We start from the raw sequence: 19866 nt of genomic DNA on the forward strand, positions 1-19866 counted from the left end.
GAGGGGGGGCGCGCAGGCAGGCGCCTGCCCCTCCGCGCCCCGGCTCTGAGCGTTGGCTCAAAACAGGCGGGGGTGCGGTACCCCGGCCCTGGCGGCTTCCCGAGGGGCTGCAGACCCGGCGGCGGGGGTCCCGCCTTAGGGCAGCCTCCCCTCTGCTGCGGGTGGGCCAGGAGGCTGCTGTGTGCGGGGCTTGCGGCGCCTCAGGACCGCCCAGCCGGGCGCGCCCGTTAGGGCTTTGGCCGCTTTCTCACCGAGAGAGGGAGCCGTGTCTCCTTGGTGTCCCGGTCCTGCGTCCTGCCCAGAGCAAAGGCAACTGGAGTGTGCAGCTTTGCGTGCTTCTGTGGAGTCTCAGACCTGCTTCGTTACAGGTGGTGGTGTGGCAGGCTCTCACAGTTGCCATCTCGCCTTGAGATGCTTCTTTTCACTCTTTGTGTTACTGTACTTGATTTTTGTAATTTCTGTCAAAACCGATGAACGTATTCCAGCTGTTGAAAGTCTTTTTTTTTCATGCGTCATGCTCCATTGCTTTATATACTTAAATTATGGCATAGCCATTATTCTTGAGATTCGGGGATGCAAGACTAAATGCTTCTCTTTTCCCTGTAGCCTCTTGCAGAGCAGCTAACGGAGACCTTACTTGCAAGTACTGCCCGTCATGAGGTAGCAATGAAAGCTTCTCTTTCCCATGACTGTGGCTACTCTGTCACAGAATCACACAATCATCTAGGTTGGAAAAGACCTTGAAGATCATCTGGTCCAACCATGTGATTCTATGATTCTGCGAGGTTGCAATGAAAGCTTCTCTTTACCATGACCATCGCTACTCTGTCCTATTGCACACTTGTGTGTCATTGGTTTTGCTTTTGTCAGATAACCAGATATTTCTGTCCTTGTCATTGAGCTTGGCATGTATTTGTGTAGTTTGTTGCATGAATAGATGATAATGCCTTTCATAAGACCAACATAAAGGTGTTTTCCATCCATCTAACATGTATATGCTTCCGTCTTTTGATGAGGTGCATATGTCAGGGTTTGAAGTATTTCTGGGAAAGAAGTGCAAGGAAGGGGCTGTGGTCATGGAAATGTCGGACGTGGGCTGTAGGTTGGCCATTTATTTTGCTGGATACGTTTCTGTGGCATTGCTGTTCTGGAATCTTTGTGTAGTAGGGGAAGACATTATGCATTATTTGGTTGGGTTTTTTTGTTTTGTTTTGTTTTTTGCTCTTTTAAGCTCTCCAGAAAAAGAATGGGGTGATGATCTACATGAATTAAAAAAAAAAAAAAAAAAAAAAAAAAAAGATCCCCCCATCTATTCTTTTGCTATATCTTTGTGACTTTTTTTGGGGTGTTTGGCAAACTGATTGTTTTATAATTACCTTGTTCTCATAGATAACTGTAGAAAAAAAAGTCACCCTTCCTGTGTTATACTGGCTGTACCTAGCTGTTTGCTTAGACGCTAAATAAAATCAAACTAATTTACAGTATTAATCTGAAGGCTTTTGAATTTTAGTTGTGATATTCTTTCTTCTTTTGGGAAGAAAACCTCTGTCTTGGGTAACTATCTTTGGTAAAGGAAATCCTGGCATCACGAGGTTCCTATGTATGTTGTATATTCAGGATCATCTGGATGGTACTTGGCACCTGGCTGATGTTCTGGCAAGAACCAGTATTTTAGTGACAGGCAATTTGTTGTCTGGTGCTGCCCAGTGCTTTGTTGCATTTTTACTTTAAGTTTTGTATGAAAATTTAGGGAGTCCCTGGTCTTCATTTTGGTCTTTGGTTTGTCACTCTGGGAGCTTTGTGTCTCATGAAAGAGTTAAACTGAAACTGAGTTTATGGTTTGTGATTAGGTGTTTGGCAGCTGTACTACTTAAGCAGCCCTTCCTCTCCATCCTTGATCATCATTCCTTTTGCTGCACAACCCTGTCCAATGTGCTACTTTTCTATGGTTTTAGGATAACTACACTGAGAACTGGCCTTGCTGAAGAAAAAACAACAATTTTATAAACAAAATGGAATAATGAAATAAGTCATGTAGAAATGAGAAAGAGCAGCTCCAAATGGTTTGGAACTAATTAAATTGGTAGTTGGAAGAACGGGGCATTGAATGTGAAGCAGTTCTGGAGCTGGAAGAACTTGTTACAAGGTGGTCACTGAGAACTAGTTAGCAATATATCCTGTTTCTGGAATATGCTGGTATTGGGATTCTGTATCTCTCTGCTCTTAACCCAGTGGAATAGCCAAGGAGCAGGATGGAAAGCTGGTGTGGAACTCTTACTTTATGGATTATAGTTACTTCACTGTTTTGTTATCAGTTCTCCCATTGCTGCAAGATTCTCAGAGAAAATAATTATGGAAAAAAAGAATTAACTGGCTTTTATGAAAAGCATCTAACTTTAAATATATAAATGCCATTGATGGGTTTGCAACAAATGACAAATATTTCATTTGTTTCAGTATGTAAACTAAATCATATAAAATTTTTGAGACAAAAATGATAGTTACAAATATAAAACTAAATTCCTGTGAAACTGCCTGACTCCCACAATGCAACGTTTACCAACAAATTTGGGCAGCTTTTATCTCCAATAAATTGTTTATATCCATGTAACATTCTTAACATTGAGTCCTATAGCTGGTAGAGCTACTTTCAGCCTAGCATTCATAGGAATACTAATATTCACAAAGTCCTCTGTTTTTCAGTCACGTTGATTAAATCAGTTATTTGGCAGGCTTAAATTACATTGTGAAAAATTGCAGGGGCGCATTTGCCTTAAGTACCCTTGGGCAGAAGTGGCAATCTTATTTGGCAAGGCTTTCAGTATTGCATATTTTCATTTGGACAGTAGTATTACACAGAACATGCAATTTTAAGTTTGGTAGTATGATTATTATTTATAGATAAAATATTTAGAATTTGTTCCTACTGGCCCATCTGTAACTTTTTTGAATGTGTTAAGGACTTTGGAAGTAGAAAATTCTGTCACTTATTCAAAATTTTGATCACATTTCCTGAGGAGTCCTTCTGTAAAGTAATTGTGTTTGATCTTGCTGGAAGTATGTAATCCCTATTTTTGAGAATTGGGAGGGTAAATACTATACATCAATGGCTATTAAATTGGAACACTTCCCCCCTCCTCCTCCTTTCTTTAAAGGCTTATTTGTTTCTGATACTAATACCAGGTTTCCAATCCATTGCCTGTAAAGCATCTTTTAAGTATGGAGAGCTTTGTTCTGTATGAGGAGATCGGAAGAGGAAGTAAGACAGTTGTTTATAAAGGAAGAAGAAAGGGGACAATTAATTTTGTTGCCGTTCTTTGCACTGATAAAAGCAAAAGAGCTGAAATAACAAACTGGGTAAGTAGTGTGTTTTTCCTGCTAAATCTGGGAAAAGATACAGTTTACAAAATACTTGTAGCACTGATAATGTAAAAGAAACTGTGTGCTTCTTTACATGGAGTTTGTCACCATTTAGATCAGCTTAAGATTTTAAATCCTTATACTTTAAATAGTCTTAATGTATTTATTTCTTCATCTGATTTTACTGTTGTTTAAATTGCATGCATAACCCAAATTTACAGGCTAACTGTTTCTATGATGTGTTAAAGAACTTGTAAAAACAGTTACTTGCATGTAGTGGTTTATTTTGTTATTGGGTGTGCAAATCCAGTGGTAGTAATACCTTAAGAGTAAATAATCAGTTTCTTTCTAATGAAGAAGTTATTTTTGATGAAAGAATAGCATTTAAGGTAAATCAGTTTTGGTTTATAAAACCTTGGCAAAATTTTAAACATATAATAATACTTTATGGAAAAGAAACTCTTGATACAGTTAGACATTTTAAATATTTTCTTTTTTCCAGGAGATAAATTTTGTTTTTGTGGTGAGTTAACCTTGGCTGGGCACCAGGTGCCCACTAAGCTACTCTATTGCTTTCCTCCTCAGCTGGACAGGGGAGAGAAAATATAATGCAAGTTTCATGGGTCGAGATAAGGACAGCGAGAGTATCAGAGTAGGATAATGAGAAATAAAACCAAATCTTTAAACACCATCCCCCTCCCACTCCTCCCTTCTTTCCAGACTGAACTTCACTCTCTCTACCTCTTCCATCCAAGTGCCACAGGGGAACAATCCTTCCTCCTCACACTCTTCCTGTACTCCAGCGTGGGGTCCCTCCCACAGGAGACACTCCTCCCTGAACTTCCCCGACGTGAGTCCTTCCCACGGGCTGCAGTTCTTCACCAACTGCTCCATCTTCGTTCCCTCCCACGGGGTGCAGTCCTTCAGGAGCAGACTGCTCCAGCGTGGGTCCCCCACAGGGTCACAAGTCCCGCCAGCAAACCAGACCCAGTGTGGGCTCCTTTCTCCACGGAGCCACAGGTCCTGCCAGGAGCCTGCTCCTGCACAGGCTCTCCACGGGGTCACAGCCTCCTTCGGGTGCATCCCCCTGGTCCAGAGTGGGGTCCTCCACAGGCTGCAGGGGAATCTCTCCTCCAGCGCCTGGAGCATCTCCTCCCACTCCTCCTGCACTGACCTTGGTGTCTGTAGAGTTGGTTCTCTCACATATTCTCACTCTTCTCTCTGGCCACTGTTCTACAGCAGTTTCCTCCCCACTTCTTAAATACGTTATCCCAGAGGCACTACTACCGTTGCTGGTGCGCTCAGCCTTGGGCAGTGGCGAGTCTGTCTTGGAGCCGACTGAAACTGGTTCTGTCAGACATGGGGAAGCTTCTAGCAGCTTCTCAAAGAAGTCACCCCTGCAACCCTGCTGCTACCAAAACCTCACTGTGTAAACCCAATACAGTTTCCTATTTCCTCTCATTGTTTCAGTGATAATTTATTGGGTGATTAATGAATCTGCTCAATTTAAACGTTTTGTTCTTAGAAGCATATTCCTTTTAGAAAGCCCTTGGGGTAACCTTACATACCACTCTGACAAGATACAGAGGCTTCTGCAGAGATTATGCTGTGTAGGTATAATAGAAATACAGATTTCCAGGGACCCTTGAATGATTGTTCTTGCCTGATAAGACTAAGAGTGATTGAAAAATTTCTTTTTACTTCCTCTTATTGGATTCACCATATTGTCTCACACCAGTGTTCTTGCTGAAAAATAAAGTAGGAATGTAAGTTTGATTCCAAATTCTGATTTCCAGTTTGTGTATTGTTCCAGGTTAAAAAGTGTTTATAATTTTGGGTTGGGGAACGTTCTATTTTTTTTTTTTTCCTGTATTTTTAAGAAGAGGTGAGTTGGGCAGTGTCCATGAGGAAAGTTATCTTTTCTCAACATACATGTAAAACTAAAATATTTGACTTGGAGGATAATTTTAGTGTACTGGAAAAAGGTAAGAGAAATAGTAGTTGATCTAGAGTAAAGTTGTATTGTCTCTTCCTCTTCCCACCTTAACTCCATATATATATATTTTCCCCCCATTAAGTATGTTAAAACCTTTGTTCTAGGTTCATCTGACTGATGAAATCAGACACAAGAATATAGTGACATTTCACGAATGGTATGAAACAAGCAACCGTCTCTGGCTTGTCTTGGAATTATGCACAGGTAAGATAAACACAAAAGGTAAAAATTTACAGAGTAACTATTTGTAAGAGATTTCTTATAACAGTTTCTCCACAACAAATACTTATATCTTTGTAAAAGCTTAGTAATTATCTCATTATTAACTCGAGAATACTATTTATATACAAAATTTTTTTTACTTTTGGAAACATTTTTAGAAAACAATTGAAATCGGTGTTTCTTCTTTGCTTCACTGTATATGTATGTTAAATGTTAACTGATGTGACATAATGTTGATTTTTATTTTTATTTTTTTTTAATAGCTGAAGAGCTAGAGCTAGTCAGGGGAACTTAAAACCAAATTGTGAATAGTTGGAGCATAGTTAAGTAAAAATTACTTGAAGTTTTCTAAAGACTGGCAGCTTTGGTGTTCATTTTATAGCACAATAATGAGAGCAAGGAGCAAATCAAGTTGCAATGTACAAATAACTTAGTATTGTTCAAATAATTTTTTAATCAAAGGGAACTTCTGTAGCTAATAGTAAATTATTTAAGTTTTCCTCTTACTCAGTAGAAGTATTTTGACTTTTATGTTAAGATGTTAATGTGGGAGCTCTGAGAACCCAAAATTGACTAAAGTGGTTCCCTGAGTTTTGGTAGGTTCTTGTCAATCCATTAAAGAAATTTTTTAAAGCTTTCTCTAATTGTGATGACTGCATGTTTTAAACTCCAGATAGCTGGTTTACTCTACGTGGAAAGAAACAAAGGCACGTTGTGCAAGTGATGCATGTTAAGGTTTTGGTATATGGAGTTCATTTCATAGGAAAAGTTGCTATTACACACAGCTTTTTTTTTTTTTTTTTTTTTTTTTTTTTTTTTAATTCTGTTTAAAAATTAGTGAAGAAAAGAAGCTACAAGTTCTAGAAAAAAAAAAATCAGGTCATTCTTTCTTTCAGTGATTAAAAGTGAAGTTAATGGCTCATAGGGAGGCTTTGGTCTCTCTGCTTAGTCTAACTTATGGGAACATATTTAAACTTTTAGACAGGCAGCCCTTTATTAAGTACAGTTTGAACAATTATCAGGTATCTTTGCAGTATTGCAGTTTGCTGCAAGGAGAGTGTCCTGAAGCTAACTTAAATCCATGTCTTAGTCTATTTATAAGTGTTTATCATTTTGTAGAGCCTTGAAAACTACTTTTGGAATACAGAAGATCTCTCAATTGTCTCAAGGTGATTAAGGTTTCTGTTATCAGATGCGTCATACTTCTGTTTTGCTGGTTTCACTCTTTTTTTGTGTGTGTGTATTTGGTTATATTACAGAGTTATTATATGTGTAGTTCTCTAAATTACAATATAAACCCAATGGATTTACTATAGCTATGTAATATGGGCTTCATTTTGAAAGAATGACTGATTTACTGAACAGAATAAAAAAGGCTTAAAAAGATAATTTTAAGATTCAGCAGTGTTGAAGAATTTGAAGAATACTGTGATGATAGACCTTTTAGTTTTGCTATTCTCTGAATGAAATTACTGATCAAAGGGAAAAAAGCTCAGGAAAATATTATGTGATTTACAATAAAAAATCTAGTATCCTTTTCTGTGAAAAGCTCTCCTTATCCCTGTTTTCATCAGGGACTTAAATTGATGTCATTTTTTAAAAAAAACCTATATGATTTGACTAAAATATAGATAACCTAAATGAGGTTAAAGAAAGGAATTCTGGGGGAGATGGGACTGTGGAGTTTAGGATAGGAGACTGGGATAGGAAGGAGGAGAAAGAGACTGAGCAAGGAGCTTGTTGGAAGTGAGATGAGGAAAAGTCCAAGTCCTATGAACAGTTAGGACAGGAATGGCTCAAATGGGATGAGTCTGATGACAGGCCTGAGAGTCAGTGGGATGTGAGGAAGTAGGTGGTGGGGGAAGAAGAAAGAGTTTTGCCAGGACAGAGAAGGAGTAACAATCAGTGGGGAGAAGCATGGAGAGTGAATCTGAAGCCCAGGGAAGGACACAGGTGGTAGAGGATATACATGGGAGCTATTTGGAAGGCTTTGTAGGTGTAATCTGATCCGAAACAGAGGAAGGGTTGGTTGGGATTTAGTGAAAAAGGAGAGTGGTGATTGTGGAAGGACAGAAAAGGGTCTCAGGATGAGAAGTTTGGGGAGATATGAGTAGGGGCTGGGGCAGGAATTTGGAATTTGTGAGAGAAGCCTGGAAAGTGAAAATTTAGTCCTTTTTTTGTTTGCTTAATTATTTTATGTATAAAAACGAGAAAAAAAAAAAAAGAGAGAAAAGGATGAAAATGGAAGAACTGAGTCACATGAGTCAAGAAAAGGACTGTACAGAAATATAATGTGAAGAACAAACAAAAGAATTTGTCTTGAATGTTGTTGACCACAGGACCTCGAAATGTAACCCACTTTTACTATTTCTGTTGTCTGTGAATTCAGTGGAAGAATTTCCTGTCGTTAGCTTTAGCAGTTGTTCTCACAAATTGGTAGCCTGCTCTTAGTACTGTCTATTCTTTTAACACATGCAACAGGGATCTGGTTAAGGAATTTGAATAAACCCATTGGATACTATTATGTTGTGATGTGTTTCTGTGTTTCTTTTTCCCCTTGTTTCCTTTCTAAAATAAATCAATTTTAATTTTGAAGTCATACACTCAGTTGTAGTCAAAGTGATGATTTTTGTCATAGTATTGGTTCTGTATATCTTAGATTTTGTAACTATAAGATAATCTCAAAAAATATTTTTAATATCTACTGATAATGGTTTTTGCTTGACATCTTTTGAGAAAGCTTATATAATGTCCTTGGGAATTATTTGTATGGCATCTTCTTTATATGTACTTGCTAACTATGTGTAAACATATTTCAGGTGGTTCTCTAGAATCTGTTATTGCTCAGGATGAACATCTACCTGAAGATGTAGTGAGAGAGTTTAGTGTTGATATAATTACTGGTTTATACCATATTCATAAGCTTGGAATTATCTTTTGTGACCTGACACCTGGAAAGGTAAGGAGTATTATTTATAGGGTACACTGCATGTTACTTTGTATGCCATTGGTATTTAATTCATTATTTCTATTTTACTGTTTGGAAAAGGCTTACCTCGGGTTGTAGGCCAGCTGAGATTGATGATATATGTGAAGACAATGAGAGACAAATCTATAGCTTGAATATTTTATGATCTAATTTATTTCATTACTTGTTGTATATTTGATAAAATGTGATAGATGCTTTTTGATTTGGTGTATTGTTTTGAATGAATGAAGGATTTTAATTCTCTGTCTTCGGACATATAACTTTGTTATTATACCTATTCTATCATGCTGCAGAATATTTTGAGGTCATAGAAAAAGCTAAAGAGGCAGTAAAGTTAACTAAACTTTCTTTGTTAAGAACCTCCTCTATTGTTTCCAAATGCCATTTAAATTATCATCTTACTCTTCCATGAAAATACAAATCTTCATGTAATTTCTGATTTTGTGTACGTGTATGGAATTTATTTATGGTTTTGTCAAAGTCCATATTTGTTTTTAATTTATGTAGGCACCAGAATATAACTGTAGCCAAAAATTCTTGCTTAACAGATTAATTTGTTTTGGTCTTGATCTGTAAGTGATCAAGTTGCCCTCCTCTGAATTTTCTGTAAAATCTTGCACAATTATACTCAGTTTCTGTTATTTGTGGGTCCAAAAGCACTAAAAAACCCATGAAAAAAGCATAATGGGGATGACTCTGTATTCTCCCAAAGTTGCTGTAAAGTAATCCTTGGAACACAAAATACAGAGTACTAAAGTAAGACTGAGCATTCTTTTTTTTCCTACACTCCTCTGCTCCTACCCTGCCCCCACCATCTGACTGAATGGGCTATTTCTCCAAACAACATTTTTGAGGTTATGAATCTTTTAATTACAAGAGTAAGCAGTGACTGCATAGAGAAAACTCTCATCATCGTAAGACAAAATCTTTGGAATTCTCTGCTAAATAAAAGTTAAAAGATTTACTTTATTTTCCTCAAATGAAGCTATGTTTCTTTTTACTGCACTCTTATTTTCATATACAGTTTTACTATATTTTTAACTTTCTTTTCTATAGTAATATTGTTGTTAATTTAGTTTTAATAATAAGTAGAAAAAAATGCACATTAAACCTCCTAAGGATTCTATGGTGACATTCTGTAATTTTTTGGTTATAAGAAAAAAGACAGTATTGGTGTTGACTTAAAAGAAAAACTTTTTAGCATTTTTGGTTATAGTGTTCATCTCAAATGGTTTGAGATTTGGTTTTTTTTATATATATTTTATACTTTGTTTTGGAAATTTCAGCAGTCATCAGTTTTAGTATATGATACTTTAATGTTGGATTTTGTTTATTTTTCTAGATTCTGCTGGAAGGGTCTGGCACTTTGAAATTCAGTAACTTTTGCTTGGCTAAAGTGGATGGTGAAAACTTGGAAGAAGTTTTTGATTTAGTTGGATCTGAAGAAGGGGAAGGAGATGTCAGTGAAAGCATGCCACAAAGATACCTGAAAAATAGATTTCGAGGTATGATATTTTTACTAGCCAAAATTAATTTATACTGAAGGGACAGAGTGAAAGTTGGAAAAAGCCTTTGTAGTAATTTGGAGAGAAGACCTTGAAATAAGAGTTGTTTATTTTCTGTTGGGGCAGACTAAATTTCTAGAGAAACTGAATAATAAGTTCAGTTGTGTTATCATTTTAAAGATTAATGTATTTGCCTGTCTTTGCAATGGAAAAGTGTGATCTGTACATTTTCTGTAAGCGGGTTTAATGTTTCCTGCATATGGGCAATTTTTAAAGTAAGCTTAAAACCAAAATTTAGCTCTTAAAGAAGATTGTTCAGAGAGATCGTAACTTACAGAGGGGACAACACCTGCAAGTGAGTAGAAAGAAAAGAAACTGTATTTACAAGTATATGGTGCTAATGCTAAGTTACACAAAGCAAGTTTAAGAGCTTGAAAAGATACTTCTGTCATAAAACCCATGACATAGTAACAACTTGTGACCTCTCTGCTTTTTGTAAATAGACTTCAGGTTATTTTTTGGTTTGAAGCTCATATGTAGGTGATTATAGACTGTAGTATACTTGTATAACAAACTTTAGACATAACATAACTGGAGGTGGCTTATTTCAAATTTCTTCTTGCGGCTTGACATCAAATCCCTACAGTACAGTTTAATGTACCAATTGTCTGTCTATCCTGAGCATGTTTTCATTATTTTATAAACAATTCTTGATTTTTCTTTTCTTTGAAAAAAAATTAGAAGCAAAATTTCAATAATTAAAAAGACCCCAACACCCAAACCAAACAAAAACCCCAACTGAGTATATGAATGAGATCTGAAAATGTTTCAAGGTAGCTAATTAGTGAAAAGTTTTAATTTTTGGTTTGGATTTGCTGAGGAAGCTTAATTATTAATTGCTATTTGATGAAGACTAAAACTTTGGAAGTTCAGAGTTCAAACTGGAACTGGCTTTTATAACTGATGAAATTGTATTTCTGGTATTTAGTTGATATATGACACTGTATTAAAAAAAAATAGTTTAAAGGAAGTAGCAACAAGAATCACTTATTTACAACCTTTTGTGCTCCAGTTATAAAGTAGTAATTGGAGAGTGAAGAAATAACTGACATTGGAGGTATGATAAAGAAAAGTGATTTAAAATTAATCCTGTTCTAAGAAAAATTTGAGTTATGGGATTGTATATGGATTTTTAAAAAATCTGTGCTGCAGATGCTCTCTGTAATGTCTAGGACTAAATTCAATTAACTTCATGTTGAATGTATACACAAAATTCAGTAAGTACTACACAGAACAGCTACCTCTTTCATTGGAGGCTTTGCACTGCTGTATTTTCATTGTCCTTTTTAATGCAAATGGTCCAAGTGATTTCTAGGTTGAGGCTCGACTGTTTCAATACCTTTTACTTAAAAATTATAATTTATTTTTAAGGTATGAGAAAGTCACTGTGCTTTAGTTTCAGTAGGCAAATTCATACAAATGCAGTAGGGTGCAAATACTGTGTTATTTTTTCATCGAATAAGAAGAAATTAGAAACTTGGTTTTAATTTTCTGACTCTTCTATTAGTATCATCTCAGAGCGTCTCACAGACCTCTGTTTCCAAGATAATGATGTGTTGTAGCAGTTACTGTTATTGCCAAAAACTCCATTGTTCTCAATATTTTATGGGAACAAAGAGAGCTTTCTTAACACTTTGTTGTCTCCTGCTGAAAGTCCACACTGGAAATACTAAGACCAAGAACAGATCTTTATTCAGGAAGAAATGCAAATCTAATCTCTTTCCTGTTGCCTTTCAGAATACCTGTTTTGATGTGTGTGCTTAATGACCTTTGGTCACTTAAAAAAAAAACCCTGAGAACAAAACAATCCAAAATAAACTTTTTAAAGGACTATGAAATTGACACTTTTGCTGAGTTTGTGTAATTTTGGGGGAGTGTTTTGAGAACTGAGTTAGTATTTAGGTGGGAACTACTGTAGAAATAGGAACTCTATGTTTCTTTTTCTTAAGACAAAATGGGTTTGTGAATAAGCTGCTATAATTCAATATGTGATGTTTTCATAGTGTTTTAGTGTGAAAATAGCTACAACTAGTTTAGATCAGTGATCCAGTTGGCTAGCTACCTTGTTTTTGTAATAGTTTTCTAATTTCATGAAGGTTTATGTCTTGTGATAGCTTTAAAAAACAAAACAAACAAACAAACAAAAAAAACCCCCAAACCTGATGTAACATAATTATTTCTGTTACTCACCTGAGAATTATGTTGGTTTAGCATTCTACTTAATTTGCTTGGCCCTGGAAGCTGTCAAAGAATATCAAAACATTCTTTGCATTAATTGCTGTGTTAGAAAAGCATAGCACAAGCCAGCTTGGTTAATAGAAGTGAAATAAACAACAAAATAGCATATATAAACCTACATAATTCAGTAAAAGTATAGGAGAGAATTTCCTTTGAAACTCCTTACATTTGGCATCTTAGTCATCTTATACTAAGTGAAGATAATCCCTAATACACTGAAGCAGGAGACAAAGTTTGAAGTGTTGAACCAGATAACTGCTGAATGAATAACCCAAGTGCATTATACATACTGTATTTTATAGGCTCTCCATTATACACAGCTCCAGAAATAATAAAGGGAGAAGACTTCTCCAAAGCCAGTGATCTGTGGTCCTTGGGATGTTTACTTTATGAAATGTTCTCAGGTTGTAAGTTTGTATATCTATTTAATATCTGTGATAATGGAAACATAGGTCATGGTCCCAGAGTAAATTATTGTCAACTTTCTAGGGAAGTTAAGACATAGAAAAACTTTAAGACAGGTTTTAAATATTTCTTGAAGAATATGCTAACTGTACTTTAAACACGCCGCACCCAATGGTCTTCATCAAATAATCAAGTGAAGTAATACTGTTAAGTTGTCCTTTGATTGTGGTCTAAATATTATACTAACCAATATGTATTGTTTAAATAGTATCATTTAAAATTATATCAGTCCTTGAATTTTGACAGTTCAATGTTTTTCACCTCAGTATTAAACTCTGGGTGCATTATTTTGGCCTTTGAAAGAGAAAACTGTTTCACTGGTATAAAACTAGAGTCACTGCATTTCCTGCAGGTTTTTGCTGTTCATGGTAGAAGAATTTTGTATTTAAATTGAGAAGATAACTTGATAATAGAATTCAGGCTAAGGGTGTTTATTTCTTTGAATGTTTCCTAAGGAAAATGAGCTCATCGTGTATCAGTGCACCTGACAACCATTTCAAAGTTTGCCTAATCTGTGAAATGTGGTTCTGTTTGTAGGAAGACCACCATTCTTCTCAGACAGCTCTTCTGAATTAATCGAAAAGATATTATATGAAGATCCATTGCCACCTAGAACAGAGGGTAACATTTGTTATTGTTTAATGAATCAAATCAGAGTAATACTTAAAGTTTTGTTTTTCACTTTCTTCTGAGGCTGATTTCAGGAATGTTAACCATCCAAAGTGAACTTTAGCACTGCCTCCTTTGATAAGAACTTTTTCCCCATTAATGATGAATGCTTCTTTCCCTTTTGACAGACAGGCATACCATTTACTATTAATAATTAAAAGTAAATCTACCTTCTGGGATGGAATTTTTCATCTCGGTCATTCTAGGCATCAGTGGTACTCATGGACACCCTTGAATATTAGTGGCTTTTTTCAGTTCATAGTAATATAGTGAAAATGGTGACCTGTAGAATTAAAACTTGTTTCAATTGTAAGAGAGATTTGGTTTTCCAGGTGGATAAAGTGCATTTCATAATTCTGAGCTATCAGAAGTAAAGTCTGTCTCAGTTAAGTGAGAATTTTGGAAACCTTTTTTGTATAATGGGGTGCAACAATGGTCCTCTTAAAGTTATCATGTTTGGGGGAAATTTCATTTCGGTTTAAGCAGATTTCAACTCCACTTTATTTCTTGCTAATAGCTATATGACAATTGGAGGGTGTTTTCCTTAACATATAAACAATTTCAATTTGTTTGGTGACCGAGAATTGGTAGCTTGTTTGGTTTGGGGTTTTTTTTTAGGATCCTTTGAAATGCAGAGAGTGTAGGTTTAAGATTCTTCATACATTCAGATTTTTTCAGATGAAATTACTGTTAAAGAAAACTTTTTAAGCATGATCTATAGATAATGATTTAATCTACATTGTGTGACAGTTGTTTTTGCTGCCCAGTACTTACCTTCTCAAGTGCTTCTATTTACAGGTTCTGCTTTTCACAAACCTTCTGCTGAGTTCATTAGTTTGCTTGATGGGTTGCTTCAAAAGAATCCTCAGAAAAGGTAAACTGTCTAATCCGTGACAGTTGTTTACATCATCTTTTTTCATGTTTGGAGAAAATAATTGCTATGGTAATGTATGTATAGTATTTTGTAGATGACAAAGAGTGCAAAAATCACTTCATTCTTCATATAAAAGAGCAAACCATGCTTTTCCTTATATGAAGATATACAGAATTAAACAGAATTAATGTTCTGATTACATACATCTTTGTATTTTTGTAGCTGGTGCTACATAGATAACTTTGTAACAGAAATGATGGGCAGTTTTAAAATTGGATTGGTTTGCTTTTCCAGAGCAATGGGCACATCTTTGATGGGCACAGTCTTATGAGACTTTGATTTATAGCTGATGCAGTTATATTGTGAAATAATATAAGATCATCATTTATAAGGTAGCTCATGTTGGGGCTGGCTACGCAGTTTCCTTTGTTCCTAGTCTCATACTTCTGTGTTGTGTGAATTATCCATTCTGATTTGAAGCAAAAAGTTTGTCCTGTAATACAATTTATTTGTTGACAAAATAAAAGCAAACAACAGGATTAATGGCCCTGTAGTGTCACTGTGGTCAAAACCTAGTCTGGTATCTCTTTGTGGAGCTGTTGTAAGTTTGTGTATCTATTTAATATCTGTGATAATGGAAACATAGGTCATGGTCCCAGAGTTTCAGTTTGTTTGTAACTTTTCAAAAGGCTGAATTGGACAGACCTATTGCAGCATCCATTCTGGAAAGGATCCCTTAGACATTGTGGTGCTGATTCTGCAGACAGCCAGGATACAAGCTCAAGGTACTGAATGTTCAAGGAAGGCTTCCTTATAGTAAATATAAGAAAAAAAATATTATTATGGTTTTCTCTTAAGTTTTCTCATTTTTGAATTTTGCTTAGGATTTTCATGTTGTTAACTAATGGATGAATGGAGTTTTACTCCATTCAGTGAACAATTTTGGATGCTTAGAAATTGTACTATTCTATCAGTGTATTATACTGTCTGTTTTCAACAGACTACTTCCTTCTGGCTGTAGATGTGTTAAAATTTACTTCTGAACTAACTGCTCTCATTTTTATTTATTTGTTTATATAACGATGCACAGTAATTTGACTTATAAGATTCTACAAAAGCTTCCCCAAAAATTATAAATATGGATCCATTTTATCTTTACTGAGATTTTTGGGTTGTTTTTAATGCATTAGGCTTAAAACATCACAAATGCTATCAGTACAGCATCTTAGATTTGTGGTTGAGCCTTATATCCTTGCAAATGCAGCTGACCCATATTCTTTGCTTCTGACATAAAGCATTAATCTAATGGGTTTTTATTCTAAATTTGTAATACTCCATACTGATATATATGCAGAAACCCCAAAACCTGTTGTGAAAATAGGTTCTATGTATTAAAAAGTAAGGCTTCTTCAAAATACCTGTTACTTTGCTGTTTTTTTTGCTTTTAATATTGAATTAGGATATTTAGTGTTGGGTTTTTTATGTTTTTTTTGTTCTAGAGTATTTGGAAGATACTTTAGGTTCCAACCTAGGAAACTAATATGAGAATAGTTTTCTTTTAGAATGCTGAATGTTTTTGATATTCTCTCTTGTGTTGTTTAATACCTATCTCTGATACCAGTGCTGCAATATTTTTGGTAGTAATATTTATTCTAGTTTGAGATACAGCTCTTTGTCTTTTAATTTTATTACTGCTTTCACCACCAAGGCAGATAAGAAATCATGATTTAAAGTTTATACCACAAAGTAAGAATTTATTGAAAGTTTTAGCAAGGCTTATGTCAACCTCTACCACAATGCTCATCTTTGAGGAATTTTAAGAGAATCAGAAGAATCTTAATCTCATATGAAATATTGGGCTATTTGAACTTGCTCTTGGTTTTCAAATGCCTCTGAAATATCTGCTGAGGTATGCACTAACTGACAGTTAGGACAAACGCAGGACATTGGCTTTACATGCAAAAGAAGCTCGATACTTTTTCCAGTTGTGAGGACCATTTATTTTCTTCACAGTTTGGGTTTGGTTAATATTTGATGTCCTGAAGAGCCTCCAAGAATGTTATGTGACCCAGTTCCCTGTGAATAATAGAGGAGTATATTTAAAAAAAATCCAAACAACCACCAAAATCAATAACTTGCAATTAAGTGTGGATGTGTAAATCATTACGCAAAAAAATGGTAGTTTGTATTGATCTTAATCTAGGCTACAGGCTTCATTATTAGAAGTAGGGTTTTTGTGACTTTTTCCTGTGAAGATTGAATGGTCTCTAAAGCTTTTAATATTTCTTTATAGGTCTTGTGTTATGGGGTAATAATTTAACTTTTCTAAATTGTTTCATGCAAGTTCTACTGAGAGAGCTAGAGAATTTTTAATGTTCTCCAAATTATTTGCTGTAAACTTATTCTTCATCATTGCCATTACTAGTATAAAAAGTATGTGTAACACATTAAAAATAAAATGCCTTTCTAGAGAATGACAGCTACATTTTATGCCAATAATTGCAGCAAATAATGGATATGATCCCTCTTTTAAAAATTTAAATCTGTGTAATTAATATCTTTTATTAAACAGCAGTGAAGACACAGAGTCATCAGTGTCTTGGAGTGCCAAAAATCCAGTGGATACTCATAACAATCCAGATAACCTGTCATCCTCAAAAGCAGATAATAAGCTACTAAGCTGTTATTTCAAAACAGGTAATATTGTTGATTAATTTTAATTATGTTGTGTCCTGTGAATTTTGTCAGTCTTACCAACATGCTTATTGCCTATGTTTTATTTGGTTTTAACTTCTAAATGTAAGTTCATGTTCTCTTTTCAGTAGAAACTCAGACTGAATTACGCCCAAAAAGTACAGTTGATGGTGAATCAAATGAATCCATATTTCTTCTCAGGTATGAAAACCTCAAGATCAATTAGAAAACCTTTGAAACCCTGCATCTTTAAATCCATCCACCCCTCGCCTGTCTCTTCTGACATTTTGTTACTGTGTTTGTAACATTTTGTTAGTGTTGTCTCCTTTTGAATTTTCTATCACAGATTTAATATTAAGACATCTTTGACTAGCTGTGAAAGCAGTCTATATAGTTAAAGCAATGCTTTTGTGACTTTATAACACTGGTTTTTGGAAGTAAACTTCTAATTTCTTAGCTCTGTCTAAATAGAAGAATTTATTTAGAACTTTATTTCCTTCTTACTTCACATATGTGAGAATATGCTTTGAATATGCTTACTTAAAATACACAAGATTAAGCATTCAGTTTAAGATCCACCAACGAATTCTGCTTGCAGCTTTTTTTCACAAACTATTGGTAACAATTTACTAAGTACGACATAGTTATTAAATAAAAAATAGTGATTGGGTTAACAGTGACTTGTTTTAGTTGAGGCCTGATTCTGAAACTTTGTACTAGCTTTCAAATCAAGAAGATTATGTAATAATGTTCTTATTGTCATCAAGCAGAAATATTCCAGTTTGAAATTAACTACTCTTTCAAGCTTCCTGCATAACCTAAAATAGGGCTTTTGACCATGATAGTGTGTCTACTTTTCCAATTGCTTCAGTTGATTTTAATAAAGTATTACTTCTAATCTTACTTAACTTCTATGATCACAGCTAAACTCTTACTACTAGTAATTTAAAACAGTATTTGCTTTAGCAATTTGCTGAAAAGAAAGGCTACAATGGCATTACAAGCATTTAGTATAACAACATGTAATCCAAATTATATCAGGAATGAGAGGAAGGAAAAAAATGTATTTTTAACAACATACTGTATTTATGAAAAGTACATTTATTTTAATATGACATTTGAAATGTTATACAATTCTTAAAAATATTTTTTCTGAAATTCTCTTTGCTTCAATGATTTAACTTCTCAAAGCAGCATGTGTTACCTACTAAAGTTTTAAAACATTGAAGTGAAAGGAAGCTGCTGACCTGACATTTGGTACCGGAATTTACTTAGCTGTTGTTCAAAAGTTAATCAGCCTTTACAGCAGTAGCTTCTTCAGTGTGTGCAAATGGAATAGACCTTATTCATTTCAACTGGTTCAATTCAGTGATCACTTGTCTTGTTTTAAACTGAGAAACCATCTGAGAACTGGAAAGATTTTCTCTATCTCAAACACATATGAAAGTAAATAAGGTTTAGAAAACAAATGTATCTAACAAATCTATGTCTTTTGAAGCATGTGGGATCCAAGAATAATCTGTTAAGCCTCCTAGCTAGAAATTGTACTTTTGGGGGGTTTAGGAAATAAGACTGATTAAAGTTCCAAGAAGATCTTGATGTATTTTTTAACCATAAAAATAAAGACATTTAATGTAGTTTTATGTAGCTAGTGGATAATATTTTGGCAATCCTTCATTGTACCCTTTAAATTTTTCCTGTTAGAAACAGATGAAAGATGCTTTTTTAACAAAATAAGAATGAGAACTATGTTAGTTATTTGACTTGATTTTCATGTGTATCTTTAATTTTGTTTGCTGTTTGTAGTTTTAATTTAGTTGCTTTTTCTAATAAATAAAACTGATTTGCAACTAATGTGCATATTACTTTCTGCTAATCAAGAAAGCACATTCATTTGAAGTTGTTCATTAAGTTAGTTTCATGGCTTGCCAATTTTAAGAATTCTAAAGTTGACTTTAAACACTTGAATGAATACTACAAAAAAGCTCAGCAGCTGCTTTATGAAAATGGCAAATTTGCAGTGTTCTGGTCTCCTTCATTGTCCAATTAGCTGACAGGATTTTTAAAAAGAAAAACTGAGATGTAAACCCAGTTCACATTAATACATGAGAATTAGGCAGTTTGTAATTCTCATTACCTAGCTAAGAGTTGGCAGTCAGAAGAGAATAACATAAAATAAATTGCAATTTTTTTGTCAAGTTAATTCTATTCATATGTGGTTTATTATTAGGAATTAGGATAATCAAGTTTCAGCATCAATTTTGGAGAGTGACTACATGTGAGAAAATAATCAAATTATATTCATTTAACAACAACAAAAAACCACCCATTTCTAACTGACAGATAAATTCTAACCTTGTCAGGACATATATAAAGACAGGAAGTTCATGTTATGTTTGATGGATCAGGCATAGCACCATTTATGTTTGTCAGCTTTGAAAGTTAACTGTATGGCATGAAAGTTTCAAAAGAGAAACAAAAATAGTTTGCAGTGAAAATTAATCTGTAGTCTTTTTTTTTTTCTTTTTTTCTTTTTAAAGTTCTCGTCCCACACCCAGAACTAGCACTGCAGTAGAAGTAAGTGATGCTATTACTGCCCCAATCCAAAACTCTCCACAAAGAGATTCATGCTTGAAACAGGTGAGTATAAAAATAATATTAAGGGTTGGTGGTATCTTTATAGGTAGAATTTTAGTCCGGAGTCTGTGTGCAAGTTAGTTGAAAAAAAGTATTTGCAGAACTTCAGATGTAAGAGTTAAGAAAATGCTTAGTCTTCCCTCTTCCATACCCCCCC

General features: G+C 34.8%; 1 protein-coding gene across 2 annotated transcripts in view; it reads left to right on the forward strand.

Annotated features, from left to right (window-relative positions):
- The first annotated feature begins 3191 nt into the window (after positions 1-3191).
- ULK4 (unc-51 like kinase 4) overlaps positions 3192-19866 on the forward strand; it is a 249423-nt gene continuing 232748 nt past the window's right edge. The window contains exons 1-11 of one of the 2 annotated variants that reach the window (XM_026843577.1): positions 3192-3357; positions 5461-5560; positions 8398-8537; positions 9910-10072; positions 12673-12774; positions 13373-13456; positions 14303-14378; positions 15068-15163; positions 16951-17075; positions 17201-17273; positions 19613-19712. In XM_026843577.1, coding sequence (XP_026699378.1) covers positions 3220-3357; positions 5461-5560; positions 8398-8537; positions 9910-10072; positions 12673-12774; positions 13373-13456; positions 14303-14378; positions 15068-15163; positions 16951-17075; positions 17201-17273; positions 19613-19712 — 1197 coding nt within the window. In that variant the 5' untranslated portion in view covers positions 3192-3219. The remainder of the gene's footprint in view (positions 3358-5460; positions 5561-8397; positions 8538-9909; positions 10073-12672; positions 12775-13372; positions 13457-14302; positions 14379-15067; positions 15164-16950; positions 17076-17200; positions 17274-19612; positions 19713-19866) is intronic. The other variant, XM_026843576.1, reaches the window with a different exon arrangement.

This window comes from Athene cunicularia (genome assembly GCF_003259725.1).
Source record: "Athene cunicularia isolate RWA chromosome 2 unlocalized genomic scaffold, athCun1 chr2_part1, whole genome shotgun sequence".
In the NCBI taxonomy this organism is placed as follows: Eukaryota; Metazoa; Chordata; class Aves; order Strigiformes; family Strigidae; genus Athene; species Athene cunicularia.